Source organism: Apium graveolens, chromosome 2, assembly GCF_009905375.1.
Source record: "Apium graveolens cultivar Ventura chromosome 2, ASM990537v1, whole genome shotgun sequence".
NCBI classification, from domain to species: Eukaryota; Viridiplantae; Streptophyta; class Magnoliopsida; order Apiales; family Apiaceae; genus Apium; species Apium graveolens.
The window spans coordinates 153114838-153140873 of record NC_133648.1 but is presented as its reverse complement, the minus strand read 5'-3'; the positions used below and the strand labels follow the sequence as shown (position 1 = coordinate 153140873).

The 26036-nt window shown below is 33.0% G+C and overlaps 1 protein-coding gene across 2 annotated transcripts; it reads left to right on the top strand.

The window, feature by feature from the left end:
- The first annotated feature begins 1169 nt into the window (after nucleotides 1–1169).
- LOC141707928 (putative serine/threonine-protein kinase SIS8) lies at nucleotides 1170–22065 on the top strand. 2 transcript variants are annotated; one of them, XM_074511377.1, is made up of 17 exons: nucleotides 1170–1442; nucleotides 3199–3590; nucleotides 5122–5325; nucleotides 6774–6965; nucleotides 7288–7547; nucleotides 7683–7799; nucleotides 7953–8042; nucleotides 8748–8843; nucleotides 10514–10600; nucleotides 15411–15531; nucleotides 17801–18086; nucleotides 19731–19854; nucleotides 19969–19988; nucleotides 20199–20355; nucleotides 21156–21444; nucleotides 21536–21608; nucleotides 21694–22065. In XM_074511377.1, the coding sequence occupies exons 2-17, from the start codon at nucleotides 3342–3344 to the stop codon at nucleotides 21774–21776; spliced, it is 2448 nt and encodes an 815-aa protein (XP_074367478.1). In that variant the 5' UTR covers nucleotides 1170–1442; nucleotides 3199–3341; the 3' UTR covers nucleotides 21777–22065. The 2 variants fall into 2 exon arrangements, with proteins under 2 accessions (XP_074367478.1, XP_074367477.1); XM_074511376.1 differs by having other exon boundaries at nucleotides 10508–10600.
- Nucleotides 22066–26036: the final 3971 nt, after the last annotated feature.

The following is a 26036-nucleotide window of genomic DNA, read 5'->3' as shown; positions in this document are numbered from 1 at the left end:
TGTTATGAATTTTTGTCTTTTGAACATATGTTGTGAATTTTCAAGGCATATACGATAAGTGAAGTAGTTAACAAACAAGTATTCCAATGTTAAAAACACCTTAATCTTTTTTAGTAGCACCATTGTCAGGACATAAACAATTTAATACCGTCTCAATACTCTTCCTTAAATTTGCACCTTAAGAATATTTTGAAGACTAACTACATATTTTAGTACAATATATATTGTGTAAAATTATAATCATGTCAAGGCTCAATTCTCCTCATATATATTTGCATGATAGGCTTTATGACAACCATGCCTTTAGTATGTTGTTAGTAATATTAGGCCTCATATTCCAAAGAAAAGGTCATCAAACAACTCATCTCCAATCTAGTGATAAGAGGCTGCCAATTGAAGTTTGATGCACCATATGAAGCCCAGTTCTTGGTATATTTGTTAAAATCTTAAGATTGAAAATTCATTTTGTTAAGCACCAATTCATGATAGTTAATCCTTCATGCCGTATTTTTTCATTAGTCCACTTCATATTATTAAAGTAGCCCTTTATTAATCCTCAACTTGATCATCAACATTCTATTTGTCATCATTGGACATTTTAGGTATTAACATTATGCACTATGAGACTTTTTAAGCATTGTTAAACATTTCCAAAAATGTCAATACATCAAAATCTGCTTAGTAGAGAGAGTTAGCAGAAAGTTATGACTCATGCAGATGAAAATTTTTGGCCACTAACTATACATGTTATGCATCATAATTGAGGTAATGTACGTGTTATATTAATTAACAAAAATTCAAACTTTTACTAAGTTCACTTCTTATAATTGTCATTTGCTTAACGCTGAAATCTTCTTGGCGAAAATAATCCTGACATTGATTTGAGATTTTAATAAAATAATAGGTTCCTATAGTTTTTTTTTGAAAATGATGATTATATTTTTTGGTGCATATTTATGTATTTTTATTTATTCATTAATTTAATTAAGATTTAACCATATCAGAATATGATATACTAATTGCTTTCATTTATATAACAATTTACAATATTAATTGTAAGATAACTTACAAGTCTCTATAACCGTAACGCGGACAAAACTCCCTACTATAATAAACGTGTGATTTAGGGCATAAAATCCAAATTAGAAAATTTTAATTAGGTGGTGAAAAATAAGCAAGTAGTTGGAAAACCCAGCTGGCCTAGTGCGAAACCCTCCCCCTCAACCACGTGACTCACAACTTCACCTTCAATATTCACACATACCCCTCATCAATTTCAATTCTACTCCTAATTTCTATTATACATACACACCTATACTTGCATAATAAACCCACACCTATGTGTTGAATCCAACCCCCGCCTCTCTCTCTCTCTCTGCATCATTTCTGTCAATCTAATCACTCTCGAAGTTCAACATTCAGTTGTTTCGGATCTCCTTGTGGTAAGCTCATTTACCTTTAAATATAAGATTGTTTGTTTGTAACGTCTTTTGATTAGGTAGTAGAATTCGATTAAATGCTTGAAATTACGATAGATTTGGATGTGAATTTAGTGATTAAATGTTTCTGGATGATTGAATTGAGTTTATTTATATTTTAGTTGTGTTGTTTGCTGGTAGCGTGCCCTACTGAGCTGGATTTCGTGTAGTTAGAATTTAGATAAGATCTAGGTTTTTGTCGATATTGATAAGTTGGATGTTGCGCAAGCACAAGTGGATTCATTTGGATTTTGGAATACGAAGTGCTTTAATGCAGTTCAATACTGGATGATGTTAGATGTATTTAATTGGATGCTAGTCTTGGCACATTGACGGAATCCACGTTATGAGAATTTGCTCATCAGAGATGAGCGTCAGAATAGTCCTGCTTTTTTATGTATTTGGCAGTTCTAAATTTATCGCTTTTACTATTTGGAATGAAAAGATAAGTGTTGGTGAAGGAAAGGCTAACAGTGATGAAACTAGAATTATCGAGCAGGGGCAATAGTTTTCTTTACAAGTATCTAGTAATATTTTTAAACACTTAAATGTTATCAAAGTGGAGAACAATGACAATTTGGAAATTAGGAAGGAATATATATAATGACTAATGAAAGACATTTATGATTATGCGACCATATTGCTTAAGCATGAATAGTAATTTTAGGGGAAACTAACTCTACACTACAACATTAACTTGCACATTGGAATCGTCTTCAATATTATTTACACTTGTGGTAAAATCTGGTGTTGTCATGATCATTCCCTCCACAGTACACTGGTTCAAAGGACATTGTCTTGTCAATTTGAAGAATTACTTGTTTCATCTTGAATTTCTCATACTCATCGTACAATTGTTCACCTACTGATATTGAGTATTAGTATTTATAAGCGGCTGCCCAACTGTAGGAAGCATGTGGATAAAATTGCGTAGGAATGCCTTTAAGATCATGATCATGAATTAGTCCATCAATTTGAATATTGAACCTCTAGTACTAGTACTACGAGAGATATGTTAGTTGAGAGTTGAGACTCGGCAAGGATGATATCTGTAGCAAGTCATTTTTTTATCTAGGTCGTGTGCCTATTCTTTAATGAACTTTGACGGAAGGGGGTGGTGCCGCAAAAATGCTGAAAGAAAGAAAACAGGCAAGTCAAGAGAGTACGAAGAATTTTTGGCTATTACTACCAGTAGATGTCTGACAAGGTTAAGAAGAGGGTTTAAAAAGGGGACAAATTGTATATTTTCTTGACATGATACATTTTCTATTTCAAGGTTTAAATAATATAATATTCAATTCGCCAGGGTTAAATCTTCTGCAAGACACCTGTAGAAATTTGTAGTGTAAATGTTGCTGTCTTCCCAGAGATTTCTGGTTCCACCACTGATATGTCAACTAGCTCATATTAACTTAGATTGTTAACGTAAATCCTTAGCCACATTTGCATTCTCGTTAGGCTTGTTTCATATGGTAAGCATACAAGCTTTAGCACTTTGTTTGTTGCAGGAACAGAGGAGTACTATTTCAGTGTTAAACATATACTATGTAATTTGCATTTTCCACTAAAGCTAAACTGACTAAAGATTTATAATATTTTTATTCGGTACAGGTTATTATATTCGGAGTTTGATCATTATTCTTATCCGTTACTACTTATACTCTATTGTGCATAGATGCCACTGGAAGAGGTTAATTTGGATTTAGCGTTTTTTTTTCAGGTCACGTGCGTCCATCCCTAGAGGAGGATATCAAGGAATATTGCTAATTGGTAAACTATTATAGGGAAATTTCTGGTCCGGAAATAGGTTACATGTATGATAAATGAGGGGGAGACAATGTTAGCTTATAAAAGTACACGCAAATGAAAGACTTAAGAGATGAAGTTGGGCCCTCGGAGCAACGACCGTCTAGTACTAATGGCTGGCCTGCAGACTTCATCGAAAAGTTTGGCTCAGCTTCTTTGCACTCAAAAGAAGAAACTTCAAGTGGCAAAGAAATAATAAATAACAATGCATATGATGATTATTCATCTCATACAGCATCACAGATCCTATGGAGTACTGGAATGCTTTCAGAACCTATTCCGGATGGTTTCTACTCTGTCATTCATGTGAGAACCGACACAAAATTGCTCTTTTTTGTATATAGATTGCAAAATTTAACCATAATATATGACCTAACGCATATTAGTGGAAAACTGACCTTAACGCTGATCTTGAAGGTCTCTGTCAGTGTTCCATCTTTAAAGTAAATCCTTAGTGTTTTTGATGCATTTTATTACTATTGTGCTGCTTTCTGGTTGCATCTATGCTACATGATTTTTGTGAAGTTAGAATTGTAGATTGTAAGGAAATTTTTTAACTGTACTGTTTTTTTTGATTATGGTCCTAGATGATTTTATCCCCACAAGAAAATCAAGGAAACACTGCATAATGTTTTTCTATTCATATATTAAAGCCTGAGGGGGTGATATAAATTAATTTGAAAAATATATTTGGCAGTATAATGTTGAAAATGGGTGCTGGATTACAATCTGCAAATTTAATATAGGATTTTACTGTGTTTGTTAGAAGCACACGTGAAGAGTTAGGTTGGTTTTTAATTTAGGTCGTGCCATAGCTTTAGTATTCTTTCTTGATGATTAGTTGATAGCAAATAAATAATCGGGTGCATGGATGGGGCAGGATCTTATATTTCAGCGCTTAAACCTGAGACTAACCAAATCAGAAAATATATATTGGAACCAACCGAGAAATAACAAACTGATTTTGTGAAAAGAAGAGGAGAAAAAGCTATGCTTCACATCCAAGAAAGTAATAAAACTAAATTCATTCATTATCTGGTTACAAGTATTTATAGGTCTCCTGAAGATTCTAGCTTGATGACATTGAATATATTTAATTGTAGGTACCTTTGTTCTCCTAGTAAACCTCTAGACATGTTTATAAAAATTTTAGGACTCCATACAATTAAATTAATTTTCAACCTGGATATTCACTGAACTTAATCATTTTCATAAACCTTCTTATTTCTTGAATGTATTTTTCAATATCTCTTTAAATTTGTGTCAATGAAATTTCAGTTGCTGGTGTTAAATTTTAATCTACGTTGTTATGAGTAGCAGATGTATTGTTATTTCCGTGATATACATAATGCATGTCTGCGTCTTTATTTTGAACACATATTTGTTAATTTCACCCGTTTAAGGACAGTAATTTCGAAGCCTTCTGTTGCACTAATAAACTTTTCCCACAATAAAACTGTGTGATTGCACAAATATTTGTTACTCTTTGTGTTTGTACCAAAGGTTTTGTCAGACAGCCAGAATATGCACTTTTGTGTTTTGTACGTTTTTACTTCTTCTGTAGGAGTAATGTTGTGAAATGAGTCAAAAATTGTGAGTATATGGAAATTTCAGATTTTGCAATAAACCGTAATTTAAAAGTGAAAACTCACACACCAAAATGCACGCAAAAGTCAGAAGTGCCCTTAATCAAGATTGAAAGAGGAAACCCTACTACTCTAATATGTATCGTTAGTTAGCTAATGATTTATTGTGTTTTCTTTTCTGATTTGCTAAATATAATGATTTATTGTGTTGCACACGCACATTTCGATTAATGACATATTCTTTTGTCCAGGAGAAGAGACTTAAAGATCATTTTGACTATATTCCTTCTCTGGATGAGCTCTCTGCTCTTGAGCTTGATGGCTTAAGAGCTGATATCATTCTTGTAGATTCAGAAAAAGATAAGAAGCTTTCTATGCTAAAGCAATTAATCGTGACATTGGCTAAAGGTTTAAGCTCAAATCCTGCAGCGATGATAAAAAAGATTGCAGGATTAGTGAGTGTTCTTTTGTGAACTTCTGTATCTGTACTTTCTAATCTTAATCTTTGATTGTACAGAGTTTTTCTGATACAAAATTTGCTTGGACTGTATTGAAACTTTGTCACTACCATGTGTTATGTGATAATTATATGTTAGGAATTCCTAGATCTATAGTTTTTGTACACCTCTTCTTGAATATTGCTTTGAATAGGGTGTATAAATTGTTATAGGTACATTTTTTGTCCTTAACGTGTTTAAACTCTAATTTTCATTAATTGGTACCCGAGCTTAGTTAAGCTACCAGGGCTTGAAATCAGATTATTAAATGGCTGTATCTCCACTTAGTGTTGCTCTAGTAGACAGTGTTTTGTGTGGTGATTTTCTGCATAAAAAACATAGAAAGCTTCATAATGGTACTGTTTATGCGACTTGAGAACTCGGTTCTCAAATTTTATTATCAAAAGAGCATGCATATATCAGAAAGGCTCCAATTTACTCTTTAGCAATAATGATCTTAAAAATCTAAGTTCCTTGTAGAGTAGTAGTGATCATCACAACTTTTCAAATAATTATTGACCATGTTTCCTGATTAAGTGAAGAACGAACTCCTAATGATATTTTTTTCACTATCATGAAATTAAGAATAAAAGCAATAAATAATGTTAAAATACTATCTCTGTAGAGGAGTGACTATTTACAGCAATTTGACTAAAAACCAGAGAATATATTGACCACTATTCACAAGCTCTGTAATTTTATTTCTTTCTAATAGAGGATGTAGAGTCATTAGGTGGTGTACTACTATCTGTATTTTACTTTTAGCTTGATTTTCCACTACTGCTTGCTCGTGTTTTGTGCAACATTAGTAAGACAAAAACTTGAACCATATTTACCAATGCTACCTTTAATATCGTTTTTTCAGCCCTTTACTTTTTCATTATCGTTAATTTGACAGATTTTTTGGTATAGACATGGAGAACTTATTTTCAGTTGTCTATAGTGGTAGACAAACAAGGATATAGACCTGCTAATGCAAGTGTTATTACTAGTTTGCAGATTTTGAATTTTACCCGTGATACCTGATTGCTTACCCTTTAGATCTGATAGAATAATACAAATTTAAAGTGGTTGGATAAGGTAGGGGTTGAACTTGAACATAAACTTGAAAAACTGTTCAAAATCTGTTAATTATAAATGTGTGGAAATATCGTGAATTAGTAGGGAGGTAAGAAATTAAAAACTGAAATTGGTTAATGACTGTTTGAGTTTGATTTCCTTGCATTCTTGAATGGAGAAAAAGAAGGTGGCTAAATTATAAATCTCTTTATGCCTGTCAAGTTTATAACTGCAAAATGTTTCGCTGCTGACATTAAGATTTTAAATAATTTCTGGTCAAGTGTGTGGAATTGTTCTGTTGGTGACTGCTCTTTAAACAGAGCATGATATATCTTTATACTCTATAGGTATCTGATGTTCATAAAAGACCAAATGTGGACCCAAGCCCGGCAAAATCTGCATTTGAGGAAACCTCTCACATGTCTGCTAATCGAGGGGTGCAGATGCTGGGACAAATAAAAAATGGTTCATGCCGTCCTCGAGCAATCTTATTCAAAGTTCTTGCGGATGCTGTAGGACTTGAAAGTAGGCTAATGGTGGTAAGCATTTTCTTTGCTGTTTACTCTATATTGTTTATATAGTTAGGCAAACTGATATATCCACAAGGAAGATATTCTTGGTTCTTTATGGCTCTTTCTCACATGCAGGCGGACTTACTATTAACGTGTGGACCTTATGGATTCCTTTAGTTTATTCTATAGCATATGATATTTTTGTTTATATCTTACAATTTCTCAGTCTGTCGATATTTGGCATTAGTTTAATCAATTGATGAATTGAATACTAGCAGTGGTGATAGGTTCTATATGCAGTCACTGCAAAAAGTACTAATTTTGTTCACCTCAATAAATTCCTAAACAGGGCTTTCCTAATGAAGGAGCGTCTGAGTGTGTGGACTCGTATAAGCACATGTCTGTGCTAGTTGTCCTCAATTCTGTAGAACTACTGGTAGATCTTATGCGTTTCCCGGGACAATTGATACCCCGATCTACCAAAGCAATTTTTATGACTCATGTATCTGCAGCTGGAGAAAGTGATTCTGCTGAAAATGATTCCTGTGATTCACCACTAGAACCAAATAGTCCACTCTACGGGAGTTCAGACAGACTTGATCCTGAGAGGTTATTAACAGCTTAAAATGTCTCTTGAAATTGAATTGCACAAGTCATCATCCAAGTCCTAAAATACTACCTATTGGGTTTGCGGTAACTAAAAAATACCTGATAAATATATATAATCTTTCATATATTCTGCAGTACTGATAAAGATGACTGCCCACAATACCAACGGAGCCTGGAAGCATCTCTAAATGCTCCAGGGCCTTCTTTGAGGAGTATGATGTTGCGTTCTACCTCTATTGACAGAAACTTGAGGTGTTGTAGCGCTTTTTTTAACAATCTCTAATGTTGATCCGGAAATGAATGGAATGTCCTACACTGATTATTGTTCTATTGAAAAATTATTTGGAACTTGTTGGACCATTTAGTACGACGATACGTCTCTCATTGGTTCTTTAATCATTTCAGTTTATCACATAGTGAATCCAATATTGCATCCACATTTTGGCGAAGAAGCCGGAAAAAGGTTATTGCCGAAACAAGGACTGCAAGTTCAAGGTTTTTTTCAGTGCTCAGGCTAATTAAATTGCCATTCTTATAATTTAAATGGCACTCGGAAATGATAATGTTGCATGAAGTTTCACAATGAATCTTGACCAAGCATTCATTTTGAATCAAATATATTGATGTTATATCATGTGTTAGATTATTGATTTATGTACTATATGTTGGGGTACATCTTACTACCTCAAGGTCTAAAATGTGATCAGTTGTGAATTTAATGTTGATATGTTAAGTATTTAGGTCACTTTCCTGAATTCTGATTCTAGGAAAGCAAATTAGGATAAAAAGACTACCAGACATGCAGTATACTTTGGAAAGCAGAAAAAGGAATTGTTAGTGAATATTCTATTTAATTTTATTTATGTTCTAGCTATTTGAAACACTATATATATATATATCTATATGTATATATGTATGTCTGTATTTAATTTTTTATAGCAGTGAGGATTTATACATCCTGCATATGAGCCATGCTACTGTTCAAGGATATAATATTGCTCTCACACAGTTTACTTAATGGCAGTTATACTTAAGTTAATTAAAATATTTAAAAAGGCATGTGTGTGTTTTTGTGTCTGACCTTGTGTTTGTGTGTAAATAAATTGTATATGAAAAATGAAGATAAATTCTGTCTGGCAGATGAATCTGGTTAAAAAGTTGAATTTGTCCCTTCTTTATTTAATTGTGTTACTTTTGTAGCCCGGAGCATCCTTTGTTTCGAGCACGTGGGCGCTCTATGCTTAGTGGTGACCGCAAATCATTTAGAGACTATTCTGATGATATTGTTACATCCAGGTGCTTCTTGTGTACACCTTCCTTCTTACTATTAATTTACTTAATATGTTCATTCCAAAATTGTGATAGCCTGCAATTTTTTTTGGAGTTATAAATTATTAGCTAATCACTGCCATAATTGCTGGCCTGTTTATACAATTATATTTTTTGTATTGATAATTGATGTGTGCGCTTCTACCTGTTCATAAATCGTGTCCGTATTGGCATGATTCCAGTTTATTCTTCCTGTAACTAAATAAGCAATAAGTTCCGGAGAATCTAAACTGCAGCAAAGGGCAAGTTAGACTTGTTACCTATATATTACGTGGTTGTTTGGTTAAACATTTGATTTCATGTTGAAAGTTGTTAAGTTGTGTTTTCGTGGCATCTAATTCCTTCACAAAATTCTTAGGAAGTAGAAAATTGTTTTTGAGGGAAATGCAAGGGGAAAAGGGGGAAGCAACTTCCTATGTTGAGTTAAAATTCACACTTCGAAGGAAGTTGTACTTCCTTATATTACCAAACATTCCTAGTAAGCTGAAGCTTTTGGGTATTAACATGGTAACCAAACCACCACTGTGTTTACTCTGAATGTTTAAACATGCAAAAGGGTTATGATTGCTCTTGTGTAATTCATTGTTTCTTTTTTCTTGCATCTGGTTTTGTTGAATAATATATGAGCCATTTAAAGCCTTCCTTTAAAACCTTAAGGTTTAGGTGAGTAAATTAACTAACATGATATTCAAGCGCGGTTTTGGGGAGCGGAGTGGTCTCGGGTTGAGTCCTCCCACCCCCATCTGTTGAATTTAATTTTTGTTTATCTGTCTGGTTTCGTATATGGGGAAGTATTGATTAATATATGAACCATTTAAAGTCTTTTGCTAACACCTTTAGCTTTAGATTGCCCTCTCTTTGGTTGTACAATGTAGTGAAGTTTATAGAGATACGAATGGAATAAATTCTGACATACATTGTTAGGCATTTGGGAGAGTCCTCTAAAATCTGAATTCTCAGCTTGAGGAGCTAGTTTCCCGGCTACATGGTTATGAATTTTGCCATTAAATTAATGTATCTAAATTTTTAATGTGTGTGTGTGTGTATGTTACTCTTGTTTTTTTATCAAGATATGTTTCAGGCAACTTCCTGGTTTAGGTGGGATTTCACGCTTATAAGGAAGTTATTCTTCCCTCTTATTTTTGTTAACCAAACAACCTGATAAGTTGAAGTTCTTGGGTATTAAAATATCGACTGAACAACCGCTCTGTTTCATTCTGAACGTTTAACATGCAAAAGGGGTTCCGATTGCTCGTCTCATTAATTGAGCATTTGGTTTCACCCATTTCATTATGGATCAGCATTGTTTCTCTCTAAGGTTGTACAAGATAATGTAGTGTAGTTTATACTGATATGAGGGGGACTTGACATACATTGTTGGGCACTAGAGCGAGTCCTCTAAAATTTAATGTCCTAGCTTGAGGAGGAGCTACTGTCTGTTAAGATTTATGTTTCTAATTGCAAATGTGTCTATATATGTGTATTTGCTCTTGTTTTAGTTATTGCAAGATATATTTCAGGTTTGTTTGTGTCCCTGTACAGTTATAATTTTCCTTGTGTTCTAAAACTTTGTGAGAAGTAGTTTCCCAGAGCAGTAAAACTCAAGGTGTTGAATACCAGTTGTCAAATAGCTGCAGGTCAGAAGGAGCTTCTACATCAGAAACCCGTAGACTAAGAAGAAGAAGCATTAGTATTACACCTGAGATTGGGGATGACATCGTAAGGTTGATTTTACTATTTATTTCCTTATGCAAAGTTCTAAATGCATCCTGTATTTTGTGATTACTTGCATCGGAGTAGCTTTTTCTTCATTCGAAGATTTATAGGTGCTGCATGTATAGAAATATTGATTCTTTAAACTTTTAAATTGGATGGTATTTAAACTCCCGTCATATCCACTTGTAAGCTGTAACATTTTTACTATATCTTGTGTCTAGTTATGGAAGAAATGGCCAATATATTCTTCTAAAGTGTTAAAATTATTGATGAAAACGAATATAAATGGAAACCATGCAATGTTTACTTTACTCTGACAGAAAAACTTAAATTTTTTGAAAGAGGTCAATGCTAGTGAAAAATATGTGTGGATTTAATTTGATAAGGAATTGAAATTGGCGGGGAAGTGTAACTATTGACTGCAAGTTCTCGCTTTCTTTTTAATGTTGTCTTACAAATATAAATGAAGCAAGCCTTATGGATCAGGTTGGTGGTGTTATATTCTTTAAACATAAAGGTGCAATTTGCGTCTTTGATCTGTTAAAACTTGAAATGCTTCTAATGTAAGTCGTAGTCTTTGTAAAAAATTCGATGTTGTGTATGTCTATCTCTTTTATCGCCGAGTTAATAACTTGTAGTTGTATATTATCTCTTTATCTATTTCATAATCTTAATGACGAAACGACATCCAAAATAGTTAATAGAAGTCTTCTGCTTTAGATGTGGAATTGACATTGAAAATATTTAGTGGCTTTCCCCATTTTTTGAGCAAGCTAATAACCTTGTAGCTGTAATGTTTCTTTTGATAGTGAAACTCAGCAACACGCTAGGAGTCAAACCCTTGACATCTCTTAGAGAAACCAGGACCACTGCACCAACCCTTTGTTGGTGTAATGTTTCTCCTCGACTACAAAACAATCTAAATGAGGAAAGAGATAACCAATATTTTTAAAAGAAGTCTTCTGGTTTATTAATGGAATTGACTATAACATCTGTTAAGGAGAAATGTCTTTTAGCGGCTTTCCCCAATGCCCTAAAATTTCGGGGGAGTTGTTCCTTTAATATACTGTAGGGCTATGGTTCGAAAAGGTCTTGAGTTTGAGCCCTCCTACACCTAATATTCTTACAATTTAATATGTACACATTTAATGTTGCTCCTTAGCGGGTCTGTTGATGTACCACTCTTTCGCTTTGATGGACTTTCGAGTTAGGTGTAATTTTAATGATTTATGATTTATTTAGTGGCTTCCCTTAAACACCTTACGGTTTTGGGAGAGTTGTCCACTTAACAACATTCTTACAGTTGATTTACAAGTTCTATCAAAGCTAATTTCACATAATAATACTGTTTCAAAAGCGTGTCAGGTGACCTTTTATTTCTTTATCTATTTATTATTATTATTATTTTTTGGCAGTAGGAAAGAGTTAAGCGCAACCTATTAGTATTGATATATATGAAGATATGAAGTATTTTTTCTACTATTGTAAGAATTGAAGTTATTAGTTAACAGTATGCGACTGTCATACAATCAAATCTATCTTCTATGGTTTGGGGTGACGAATAAGACCACGTACATGGTGAATAAAGAAAGAAAGCAAGTCCGAGGACCAAGTCAGATCTGCAGGAAGAAGACAACAAAATATGTTGGAACTTATAAGTCTTGCAAGTAAACTGAATGTCAACGAACAGAACTGTAATTTAGCCCACAATTTGGTTGAATCGTAACTAGTTGAAATTGGGAACATAGGTTAAAATCTGATAGATAGAGATGATAAAGTTAAACCTCCATTTTGAAGCACCATCTCTATGAACAATGATATTATCAGTCATTTTATTGTTTAAGGCTTCATTTTTCCCTCAACTTGAAAGTCCTTCGATGAAATGTGCGTCCATCAAAATTTTGACTACGCCGCTCTTGACTTGACAATCTTGCATTCACCGTCTCTATCCTATTAGGTCTGTTCTATACTACTCTCTTGGAGTCTCCTGTTGAAATACTAAAACTCTTCTCTATGACCATGCTTTTTCAGTTGGCAAAATCTGTTAATCAATAACTAATGGTAGTGCTTTGGAGTATTAATCTGTTGCGGCTTTGTGGTTTTTTTAGGAGTATTAAGTAAGGTTTTACCTCTCCTTCAGTAGAATTGCTATAAAGTGATCGTTGTACTTGGTAATAATGCCTAGTAAAGTAACTTCTACACATCCAAATTTGAAGTGTCAGACCTCTCAATTTGTAGGCCTTATATTCCGGTTATTGAGAAGTAAACTTTTAACTATTGTAACACACACATACAAATATCTATCTGTACTATTATATTAAAGACCAAACAATGAAAGTTTGGTTGGTAGTCGGTCTGGTCACCGTTATTATAGCAATATTTAAAATAAAACACTCTCATAAAATAGATTAATATTTACAATAGAATTATATAAATACAAATAGAATTATAATATGTCTAATAAACTTGGTTTATACAAAATAATATATAATATTCAACCGGGCAGGGCTAAACAAAATTGTACAATTGATCCAATCTGAAATAAAATTTAAAAATAGATTACATACAGTTAGTTGGATTTGCAGTCTCAGACCAAAACAAAATAATAAAGACCAATAAAAATTTGAAAGGAAATTCATTTGATCGATATAATGTCATCAGGCTAAAACAAACTAACAAACAGGTTAAACAAAAATAAATAATTGAAAGAAAGTTATTTAGCTTATTTAATGTCATCGGGCTAAAACAAAATTAAATATATTATTCATTTGGTCTAAGAGAAAATAATATTTACCTATTTACCCTGGACTAAAATAAAATTAAATAAAAAACTAAATATAATTAGCTAGATTTGGTTGATATAACGGACCTGGGGCTAAAACCAAGATTTACTATCTCATGCTAAAACAAAATAATAAATATTACCGATCAAGCTAAAAAAATATTTACTGAACCAGGCTAAAACAAAAAGAAAATTTGAAATGAAATTAGTTGGTCGATATAATGTCATCACGCTAAAATAAAATATATTATCTATTCGATTTAAAACAACATAATATTCACCTAGAGCTAGAATATAAATTAAAATAAATTGAATATAATTAGCTGGCTGATATAACGGGCCTGAGTCTAAAACAAAATAATGTATAGTATTGTTCTATGCTAAAATTAAACAAATTAAAACTAATATAAACTTGAATATAATTAGTTGGATGTGGTTGGTATAAGATAATTCATATATTATTGATGTATATTATTGATGTGAGCTAAAATTTACCTTTTAATTAAAACATAATTATATTTTATAAACACGCCAATAAATATCAATAAAATTATATCTTTCAATTAGTCTTATTTTGTTAAAACTAAAATATCACTAAATTATACACGTGTATATTTAAAATTATTATCAAATCATATTATTAAAAATTTCTAATAAATAAATTTCAAAGCTTAAAATTTTCACTTAAAATTAAATTCAAAAATTATATAATAGTAAAAACAATCTGTGTAATGCACGGGTTTTAGGCTAGTATATATATATGTTTATGTATATATATATATATGTTTATGTATATGTTGATTTGATTAATAGTGAATGCTTATATATGTATTAGTTTGATTAATAATGAATGCTAGAACAAGTGTCAGTAACTAGTAATGTAAAAAAGCATTTTTCCTTAGAAGTACTAATATCAACATCTGAATTGTAAAATTTTAAAGGGTTAATTATCAAATGGATCACTTATTCCACTCTAATATATGAAGCGTGTCACTGAAAAATTTCGGTCTCTCTTAAACCACTCAACAGGCAAATGGTTGCATTTCGTTAAGTTGATGTGGGGTTACTATTATAATGAAGTATTTCATAAACTGGTCTGACACATTAGAAAAATCCCAGTCCCTTTGAATAACAACGGAATCGAACATTATAAACACCAATCGAAGAACAAAAACAACAGAAAATCGGTGGGTGCAGTCTTGCAGACATGCTAGTCATAGGGCATTCTTTAGGAAAGCTATGGGGGTTATAAAACTAAGCTCATTTGAAAAAATTAGTAAAAATAAGGGTTTGATTCGATTGCAATTGAAAAAGGGTAAAAGAAACCTATAATTCCGTTTTGTGCAGATAGTCTGACATGGAATGCCAGTGTTGCAAAACTAGCTGTTACAATGCTAGATCAGCTTTTCCAGTGTATCATTTTTAAAAAATTTGACGGAGTGCTTCGTGTTAGCCATTGAGTGATTTAACAGAGACCAACAATTTTCCGGTGACCCGCTTCAAATATAAAAGTTGAATAAGTGATAAATTTGAAAATAAAACCAAATTTAAAATTATGCTCTTTGTAGTTCACTTGCACAGTGCTTGCATTTTCCTCCTGTAATGCAGAGTAAGATTTATGAGAAAAATGTTCTTCGATTGTTGCTAAAAAATCAGCTTAGTCCTCGTTTTATCGTTAGTCTTATTTTGTTGACTTATTGTACCTCATAGAAAACAACTTGAAATATTGTCCACACTAATATTAAAAGTTTGCTTGAACTTGTTGGAAGCATTAAAATCTTATGAGACAATTTGGAAATATATCTGGAAGACCTCAGTGAAAACAATCTGGGGAAAATTAGTGTGAACATGTTAAATTTATTTAGCAATGTTCCTTTTGAGTCATACATAATACATTTGTGCTTAGATTGATGATTTTTTGTTATTTTAATTTAAAATGGTAAGATGTCATAGTATTAGATTGATGGGACTAATTCTCATAATTACCTCCTTCCACTAATAATTTGTGGCTTAGACATAATCTAATGGGTTTGTAGGGCCGTTAGAGCAATGAATGAAACATTGAAACAAGATCGCCTCTTGAGACAACAAGCGGTTGATAGGACATACCCTCACTTGTTGGATGGCATAAATAGCGGTGAAGATCTTCATAGGAGTGTAAGTGTCTTTTTATTTTTAGTCTAGTTTTTCTGGATGATTTTATATATTGCGGAGTTGAATATATTGCAGTGTTTGAAATTGTCTTTTTTTTCATTGTGGATGTGTTACTTTGGTGGGTGGATTGTTTTTTTTTTCATCTGGATTCTTCTGCTCTTGTCCTGCTTAGAAAATATAATTCTACTTTTCTTTTTGGAACAATGCAGAAACAATGCAGTTGTAATTGTGATACCTTTACTGAATAACAGATTTCTTCTAAAATATGTGGGTTCTTTTAATCTGGTTCATCATGTAGAGTCAGAATGTTTACAAATGAACATAATTTTACTGATCTAAAGAAACTGACTTGTACTCAGAGGCGGGCGCACATACAACATACGGTTCCGTTTTACAATTAGAGTACCCTGGATTTTTCTCCTCGTGTCCTATATATATGCATGACACTTAAATTAATATGTAGCTACTTCCTGATGTTATATGTTTTAGCAAGTGATGTAGGACAAGACGGCGAAAGTAGAGAAAAAAAACTGTTGGCTTATTAAATTGCAACCTAAATTGAGAATAGAAAACCTATTTAAATAGTGTAATGGACTACAGGTCATTACAATTGGGCTTATTATATAATATAATAATTTATAAACTACTAGTACCACATTAAACATATATGTAACTACACTAATTTCTCGAGTATATACATATATAAACTATTTACTAATGAACACAAAGGACTCCTTTTATTTTCATTCCCGTTCCTCGTTTTCTCCCCCTGTTGAGAAAAACTCGGCCACGAGTTTTGAAGGCGAGAATCAGTAAAGATGACGAGGGAACCAAAATGAATTTCCTACTCTTATCAGTGCAAAGAATTCCGAAAACTGACTAGCACGTGAAGGAGGTGCAATCGAGTGTTCTGGAATGATAAAACTTGATACGATCAATTTCAGTAAAATCAACCACTTGTTTTATTTAACAAGAGGAACTTGCTCCACATGAGATTTTTCATCATAAACATCTTTATTAACATATTCTATACAACTCAAAAAACTGGATACGACCAAATAATTTTCATTCAACTGATTTCTTGTATCCGTAGCTTCAACATGCTCGATATCCATTTCAGTTTCAGCAACTCATTACCTTCACAATTAAGAGAATGAATATTATCTTCCGTACTATCAATTTGACGTTTAATGTAAGCAGACATGTCTTAAGAATATGGAGAACAATTGAAATTGAGGTACAATCCAAAAGAGGCATATTTTGAAAAATACAGGAGTTAAAGGGCCTAAATTGTCAGAATCTAGAATTTAAAGGGTCTGGACAGTGAAAATTCTGAAGCTCAGGGACAGATCTGACGATATCTGGAATTTAGGGGTCAGATATGTAATTTTCTGAACCTCAGGTACTGGTTTGTGTTTTAAGAAAACTTAGGGGACTAACTCAATCTTTCTTAAAGTGAAGGGACTGGTTTTTAACTACAAGAATGTAAAGTGACCAGATTTAAAATTGGAAAGTATGAGGTACTTAACTGCAGATTTGCACATTATTTAAAGAAAAAAGATTAGGGTTAGCCCTTTTTTCATTCCAGCAGCCTCTAATTTTCTGGCATTTTCTATAGATAAACTATTTACGAGTGAAAAATATAAGACTCCTGTTATTTTCATTTCTGTTCCTCATAAGTAAAGATAAAAATTATAGAACTAGTTACCAACCAGCCAAACGTAATTATCCCAGGATCTGGGGAGAGTAAGACGTACGCAGCCTTACCTTCATTTAGAAAATGAAGAGGCTGTTTCCACAAAGCCCCCCGGCTTCTGTGTGAATATGTGTGCAATACGTAAAAAGTGATATACAATGAACCATATAATACAGTACAAAACAATCACGTAGTTTAGGAAAGGGTCGAATAATACCTTAGCCCATGGTTTACTTCACATAGGACTAACCTTTGTCCCAGTGTCTTTTTTTTTAATTATCAAAAGTAGCTTATCCTAGAAATTATATAGAAATGTCATCCTAGTTTATTTTTACTTATTAAGTTATATGTTTATTTTATTTTTAAATAATTTTGAATAGTTTTTCTTATTACACTATTTTAAAAGAACATTCAAAATTTTATGTTCTTTGAAAACGGTAATTTCATGGGTCTGACACTTCTTTTAACTGATTATAATTAATTTAGGAAGATCTGATTACTTCCTGTTCTGTAGCATGTTCATTTTGTGGAGATCTCTTGGTGTTCCTCAATGATAGTTCGAATGCATTACTTCAGGTATCTGTTTTTCACCTTGATGGTCGCAATGAACTATCTGCCGGGAATTCGAATCAGTATGCTTTCCCCAAGGAGCATTTTATTTCGCAGAAGGCGATATCATTACCTTCATCTCCTCATGAATATAGAAGCCAGGCTTTGGGAAGAAGTGGGACGGATGATGAAATGATCTCTACATGGAACAAAATTCTGAAATCACCTATGTTCCAGAATAAGCCTCTGTTACCTTTCCATGAATGGAATATTGATTATTCAGAAATTACTGTTGGAACACGTGTTGGAATCGGTGAGCATTCTTCATCCATCATCCCCAGTTTCCTAGTCCATATAATATTGCTCATTTACCTATACAATTCACCCTTATTTTACGGCTTTAGCTTGTTCAAATTTGATGCTAATTGTATGTTTTTTGCTTTACAACAGTATGAACAAGAGATGAGTAAGATTAGATATTGTAGTGCTATGTTCACGTGAAACGACTTATGGAGTATATATATTTCTCTTGCGATTTCAATTTTACTGTAGAAAATATTGTCGAAAGTTTGCCACTGTCATGAATTTATAACTGAAATATTTTCTGCATATATAGTACTGCAAGTTCTATCTTAAGTTAACTTATCAACAGAGTTCCTTGTGCTTAATAATTAAGGTCTTTGTGATGTCCTACTAACCTTATGAACCAAAATTTTTAAGATAACCACGTAAATTTTAAGTGGAAATGGGGACATGACCCACAAGTGCTGTTCCTCGCATTCTGCTGTCTGCCGGTTCTTAGATGCTGTTAAAATGTGTCTGTTTTAGAAAGGATTTTTTTAAGGTGTTTTATAAAACTATTCGATAAAATGACCATGATTTTGCAATTTGCCATTGCAGTCGTTTGTTTTAGATTTTTTATTATGTCACCTATGATGTATCATTTATTAGGGAAATTAAGCATGCCTATTAATTTCTTAAAATTGCATTGATTCATGCAAGCTTGTGTACTAGCACAAGATAATTATGATCACTGAATACTGGAGATAATTAATTATCAGCGGGTTTGCATTGTACGATGTTGTGAGTCTTGTGCAACCTGATATTTTGACACTAACACAGAAGAGATGGATGACGTAGAGTGAATGGAATTTGCAAGTCCTCCACCTAGCTATAGAAACTGAAGGATATATGCTGAAGGGAAATACAAGGTTAATGTCCCTTGGACACCTTTAGGCTCCTTTTTTTCTGGAGAAATATACATTTTACATGTACAATTCATGGCCATAGTCTTCTTTAACTTCACTGGAAAAAGTTACAAACAGCGTGGGTCAAATAAATCCTCTATTTTTCGATATATTACTTTTTTTTATTGTCTTTCTCCAGCTGACCTTGCTGTTAATTCCAAATTTACAATCGAAGTGTCACAGCCTTATTAATCATGTTACTATATACAGCTACCTCAGATAGATCATTGATTGTTGCAAGCCTACCCTTTGAGTGAATATATAATTGATGTTACATTGCAAGGTGATCTGATGGTTGGAGAAAGTAGCCGGTTCCTACAGTGACTATTAAGGAACCAGTTGATAATTTAATGTACATTCTGCCTCTATGAGGTCCACCAACACCAATAGATAATTTCACGTACATTCTGCCACTACCAGGTCCACCAACTCCAAATGTAAGACTTGTTGTTTGTCTCGTCATTCTCAAAGTGACTGCTTTTCTTGGTACCTAACTTCAGGAACGTGTACATTAATTTGGTGTTGATTAGTGGGGGACATGGCTTCTATTAGTACTGAGTGAACAAATGTGAGCAGATTTTCGGATTAAAAAGTGTATATGACTTGTATGTGTGTTTTATTGCAACTACATTGATGGTTTTTGTTGTAACTGGATGTAGTAATTCTTGCATTCTTATCATGTCCTGAAATTCTTAATGGTTGATTTATAGGATTTTTCGGAGAGGTTTTCCGTGGCATTTGGAATGGAACAGATGTTGCAATTAAAGTATTTTTAGAACAAGATCTTACTGCTGAAAACATGGAAGATTTTTGTAATGAAATAACCATCCTGAGGTATGTCGCTCTGGATCATGTCACATATTTGTTTTTAATTATAAGTGCACCCTTCTGTGTGATGTTTTTCTAATGCACAAATGCTTCTTTTGAACTGTTTTTCTCTTTTTCCAGTCGACTTCGACATCCTAACGGTACTTATTCTTCTCCCCTGTCAAATTGTGCATTTGTGTATTTAGATGTCCATTCAACATATCTCTGTATGTCAAGTCCATCCTCTCATTCCAGTGTAGATTGCACCAATTTGTAATTGGGAAAAATTTATGCTGGATTTGGGATTTGACTACAAGGTATATCATATCAACAATAGTTATTTATGCCTAACTATGCCACTCTTCTTATAGTTATATTGTTTCTTGGTGCGTGCACGAAGCCTCCACACCTGTCGATGGTTACGGAATACATGGAAATGGGATCATTATATTACTTGATCCATTTGAGTGGTCAGAAGAAGAAACTCAGCTGGAGGAGAAGGCTTAAAATGTTGCGTGATATATGCAGGTTAGCATAGTTAGTATATAATTATATATGCTACTTGCTAGTTCAACAAATTCCTTAATTTTTTGCAAGTAGTTTTACCTAGGAATTGATTTTGAAAAACACAAGTTGTTTCCATTAAAAGACTATGCCATTATCGAGAATGAAGGAGTGCCCAAGCGGTGGCAAATGTGTTCCTAGTGCTCAGTTATTCGGACTCTCGATTTTTGTCCTCCTACTAACATGGCCATGGTTATGGATTCTGAGTCAGATCATTCTTCTTAAAAAACCAGACACTTCACCTTGCAGCATCCTTGTTAAAATTGAAACAAAAGGTCTCATCACCACTTTCTTTTAGAAAACAAGGTCTATGGATGACTTCTTTCTATTTTATTTGAGGTTCCTGTTGTGTGGTTAGCTCGCCAAGTCACTGATGGCTGATTTTTAGGGGACAGTCTTCCATTGGCTTAGATCAAGGGTTAAAATTGTTGACATCTTGATGAAAAATTTGGTATGGCATTACTTGTCTAAATCTCGTATACCAACTTAGTTCATGTGCCATTTCTGTGCCAGCATTGTGCAACGTCCTTTACGTGAAATTTCATGTAGAACATTACAGCCTTTCGGTACTCCGAAGGGGAAAATCTCACAATGCATTAGCCTTTGATGTTGTTTATCTATTATTAGTTTTGACATCTTCCATGGATCATAATGACTGTCCTATGTACAAGTAACAAAAGTCGGAAAATATCATAATTCATAATATGCGTGGTAGAAGGCATAGTAACAAGAAACTGACTGTTGAATCCTTTTTTTCAATAAAGAGGGCTGATGTGTATACACCGGATGAAGATAGTTCATCGTGATATAAAAAGTGCAAATTGCCTTGTGAATAAACATTGGACAGTCAAGATCTGTGATTTTGGTCTTTCAAGAATGATGGTAGACGCACACATGACTGACTCCTCGTCAGCAGGGACTCCAGAGTGGATGGCTCCAGAACTTTTCCGAAATGAACCCTTCAACGAGAAATGTGATATTTTTAGCCTTGGGGTAATAATGTGGGAGTTGTCAACACTAAGTAGGCCATGGCATGGTACACCTCCTGAGAGGGTAAGTTGTATACATCATCTGTATATTTCTCTGTGATTAAGATCTCTGCTTCCTTTGCATTTAGTCTCTTGACTTTGTTTCATCTACATAGGTTGTTTATACTGTTGCACATGAGGGCTCACGACTAGAAATCCCTGAAGGTCCACTTGGAGGGCTAATAGCAGGTCTCCACATTAGATCCTCTTGATCAGTTTTATCTTAATATTGTAGTGCTGTTTTGGACAAACTAACTTTATCCGATTGACGCAGATTGCTGGGCAGAACCGCATGAAAGACCAAGCTGTGAGGATATTCTCACCCGTTTGCTAGACTGCGAGTACTCACTCAGCTAAATGCTGTCCAGATTGTTGTATAGTAAACAACATAGTAGAGGTGTTACATAATATGTTACCGGCGCAAGTTATACTTTTTGTTTAAATTACCTGTCCTATAAAAAAAAGTTAAGCATGTACTATAAGTTGCCGTTTGAAGCAGAATCAGTGTGCCAATATTGTGGTACAAAGTAAAGTTGAACCATGTTTATTAGCTTGATGGATTTCTTGTGCACACTTTTCTGTACATAGCAGAGTTTTGAAAACCTGGTTATATTGCCCCAGATCAAGTACTTCATTTTCTTCTTCCTTTTTTGTTTAGTTACTTGTCAATATCTTAACACCAGTTTCTTTACTAGTATTCGTTTGTGTCTGATCATGAATCTGGTGTCCATTGGGCACACATAGAATCAGCTCCGATCTCTCGTAAATTTTGTTGCATGAATTTTACCCCTGATTTCTGTGCGACTGTGCCTAAAAAACTTTGCTTTTTTGTAGTGGTGGTGTACGAAAAACTTTATTGGCACTGACATAAAATGACACGTTCTGAAAATGTGCAACCGACGACACATCACAAATTGTTTTTTTTGTTTTGTTATATTCAGGAAGAGTGATATTTTATTGCATGTAAAACGTCCTTAACCGTGTTTCAGACCTGAACAAGTAAATCGTGTCTAGTTTGTATCCGTAATTGTTGTATTAAGATACAGATAATATTCACTTTATTTAAATATAAATAAGTTTTTTTCTGATACAAATATGTAAATTTTGGATGGATATCAAATTTTGCATTTTTTTGATGCCCTGTTTTGAAACAATATTCTTACGATTAAACTTAAAATGATACTTTTATACGTGTATAAAGTATTTTTGCAATTATTAAAATATGTATTATTATAATATTTAATGCATATACATACATATAACAGTTCGTACTTCCAGATTATTAATTTCAAATCAAAACCGAAATAAAATACAATTTAATGATAAAATTCTATTATTATAAGTTGACTATTACAAAAGCGCAGATAATGAAAATTAAATGTTATCCAACTCGAATCTTAGTTGAAACCTGAAAATTGAAAGAACAAGCTGTGAAGCCAACAAGCAACTACTGTTTGACGGCTCAAAATAATATTTACATCTTTTCAAAAACACAATTTGGACACATAATATCTACTCCCTTAGTCTTACTAGATTCTTTACATTACTTTTTGACACGGTTTTCAATACTCATTTAAAGTATAATTTCATAATATTTTTTTTTTAATTTTTTTTCTAAATAAAAGTTTTATGTTTAAATTTTTATTCAAAAAAAAATTTAAAAAAAATTATGAAACTATACTTTAGAGAAGCCTCAAAATTCATGCAAATAGTGAACGTAAGCATCCCAATGGGACGGAGGGAGTAACATCTATCACACAGAATCATACAAACATTCAATAACGACTAATACAAGATATATACGATACATTCTAAAACAATTATCAAAATGAGGTACAAAACATATTTTTATAATTCACATGATCAATATTTCTAATCAATTAATAAATTTTTAAATCAAATTCTTTTCTTAATTCCCATAATCCTAAATCACACCTTATGTCACATTTTGTCGGTGACCGACATCTTATACTTAATATCACACTTTTAAGTGACTATATTCTTATTCTTATTCGAAGGGGGCTAGTTTACGTCCCTCGTCAAGTGTAACCGAAACTTGATAAGGTATTGATGTGTTCCGGAATGTGCACAAAGTAGTTTAATGTCCTATGTATAACATTGCCTAGTGATCGGGTTCTAATTCTTATACATGACTAAGACCGAGGATTTCTTTAATTTGTTTCTAATCAATCACATATCAATTTCATATTCACGATAATCAAAACAAATATCCGAGCACATGAATCAAATAATATAAAATAAGTTACACAACAATACGGAGCAACGAGAAGTTACTTATAAATATGTAAGTAAACAAATAATAGAGAGTAACAGGAAGTTACTTACCTCAATCATGCAAACAGATAATTCACAGTTGTAACATCACGTAATTTTTAGAATTATAATAATAACAGAATGATAGAATTAAAAAGAATAAAATTTGATAAGAATTAAGATTTAAAATTTAATTAGACTAGTGGACCTAAAATTTGAATTATGCTTGAATATAAATTACTTGGATGAAGGATACATTTAGCCTCTTTTTATATAAAATTAATGAAAATGACCATTTTCTGAAAAGTTGGCCGACTTTACCTGATAGGATACCCAACTGTCACTAGAGTATCCTATATAGGAAATACCCAACTACGAGTGAAATATCTTATACAAATTGGGATACCCAACTGACAGTGGAGTATTTAATCGGCTAAAATAGGCCACTTTTTTCAGAATAGTAATCTTGGTTTTTTTTAAAAAAAATTGGTTATTTTTGTCATTTTCCCGATAATCCGTAGATTAATAAATAGGGTTTTGTAATAATATAAATACATCAGTTTCGTCTTCGTTACTTTTTGTATTAAAATTCGCAGGGCTTTTTCTCATAAAAATCAGCAACCTTATAAAATTTGTAGTTAATTCATCGTAAGTTAGAATTCGTTGATTCTAGACTTGTCGGAAAGATCTTTTTGTTCTCTTACAACTTTCGTGCTTCGTGTTTTTTAAGAAAATATTATTTAGAGAGTAAAAAAAGACTAAATTAAGAAATGAGCATAATTGAAATCATGGAAATATTTGAGATTTTAGATGTATCGTTTTTGATGGGTTGCTAACGATTTATTATGCACTATACTATGAATTATCTGTTTGCGTGATTGAGGTAAGTAACTTCCTATTACTCTGTAATTATTTATTTTCCTATATGTTTTGTAAGTAACTGTTAGTCGCTAAACACACGCTAATATTTCACACAAGTATACACGTTCGCAAGTAGTATAAGATATAAATCAGATTCGTTCCCACAAAGACTGGTTTATGTTAGCTTTGTAATTTATGCACTTATGCAACAATGATATGACTATTATTCAATGCTAAGACGAATAACAAATTGAGACCGTTTTATAACTAAGATTTAAATTAACAATTATAACTAAGAGAACAAGAATGGTTGAATACATATATGACAAATATGGGATTCTAACTTCATTAAATACTTCATTCAATAGTCTTTTCGTTCTTAACCTTAGCATGTAATGGTAATGACACTAATCAGATAACACGAAACTAATAAACGCCAACTTTCGTTGCACGAATACCAAACTACCAGACATCCACAAAATAGATAGAAGCTAAATAGGCACCAATTATATTGAGACCCTATATGTCTATAGAATTTGACAACATAACGGTTTAATGCACAAGTTATTTATCGTAATTACATAGGGCAAGTAAGATGGTTAAAATTACCTACGAATCATGCCTAATAAATACACATGAACCTATGTTAGCATGGCAAGTTCTAAACCCTTAAATTCACTTTCGCTTCATTAAGAATTAACAAGCTATCTTATAAGTTCGCGACGCTCATAAGACGAATAAGCACAACCAATACTAGGTTATCATACAATCACCACACACTACGACATCGAAACAAATTAACTAAAGAAATCCATAAATAAATCCGCTAGAACCCCACGATAACGATTAGCCCATAATCAGACTCATCATCAACGTGGATTCCGATGAAAGCATGGTATAATAAATGTAGTCTTTATAAAAAAATAATAAACAAAGTATAACACAAGAGTAAAGGTTCAAGAATAAGAAAACTAGCATCCAACGTTACAACTTAAACAAAGAATCACAAGTTAAAGCTATGTCTTCTTCGCCTTGGTTGAATTGTGCTAAAACGACCTTCTTTACTCCTTCTCCTTGCTCTCTGATGTTTCTCCCTTAAAAAATGAACTTAATTATGTATATATAGTAGCCTCATGCAGAGTAGAAGTCTTCTGGATCAAAAGCCCACTAGAATCAGGATTCTTTGAATTCGACCTGGCGCGGGCATGCGCTTGATCAGCGCGGGCGCGCTGAGTTTCTGGACTTTGGGCGCGACCGCGCGCTATCACAGTGAGGGTGCGCTGACTCCCTGGATCAACTTCTGATTTCTTCATTTTCTTGCTGAATTGAGCCGGCTTTCCAAGAGTTTTTATTTCAACACCATCTTAACACCAAATTAGCACCAAAATAATGCTAATTCATCTAATTACCTAGATAATGCCTCAAAATGCAAAAAAAACTAGAAAACACATTAAAATACCAACAACTTGAGTACAATTACAC

Coding starts and splice junctions, on each gene's coding strand:
- LOC141707928 (XM_074511376.1), top strand. CDS start 3,342: ATGAAAGACTTAAGAGATGAAGTTGGGCCCTCGGAGCAACGACCGTCT. Junction 5,326..6,773: donor TAAAAAAGATTGCAGGATTA/GTGAGTGTTCTT, acceptor TATACTCTATAG/GTATCTGATGTTCATAAAAG. Junction 6,966..7,287: donor TTGAAAGTAGGCTAATGGTG/GTAAGCATTTTC, acceptor ATTCCTAAACAG/GGCTTTCCTAATGAAGGAGC.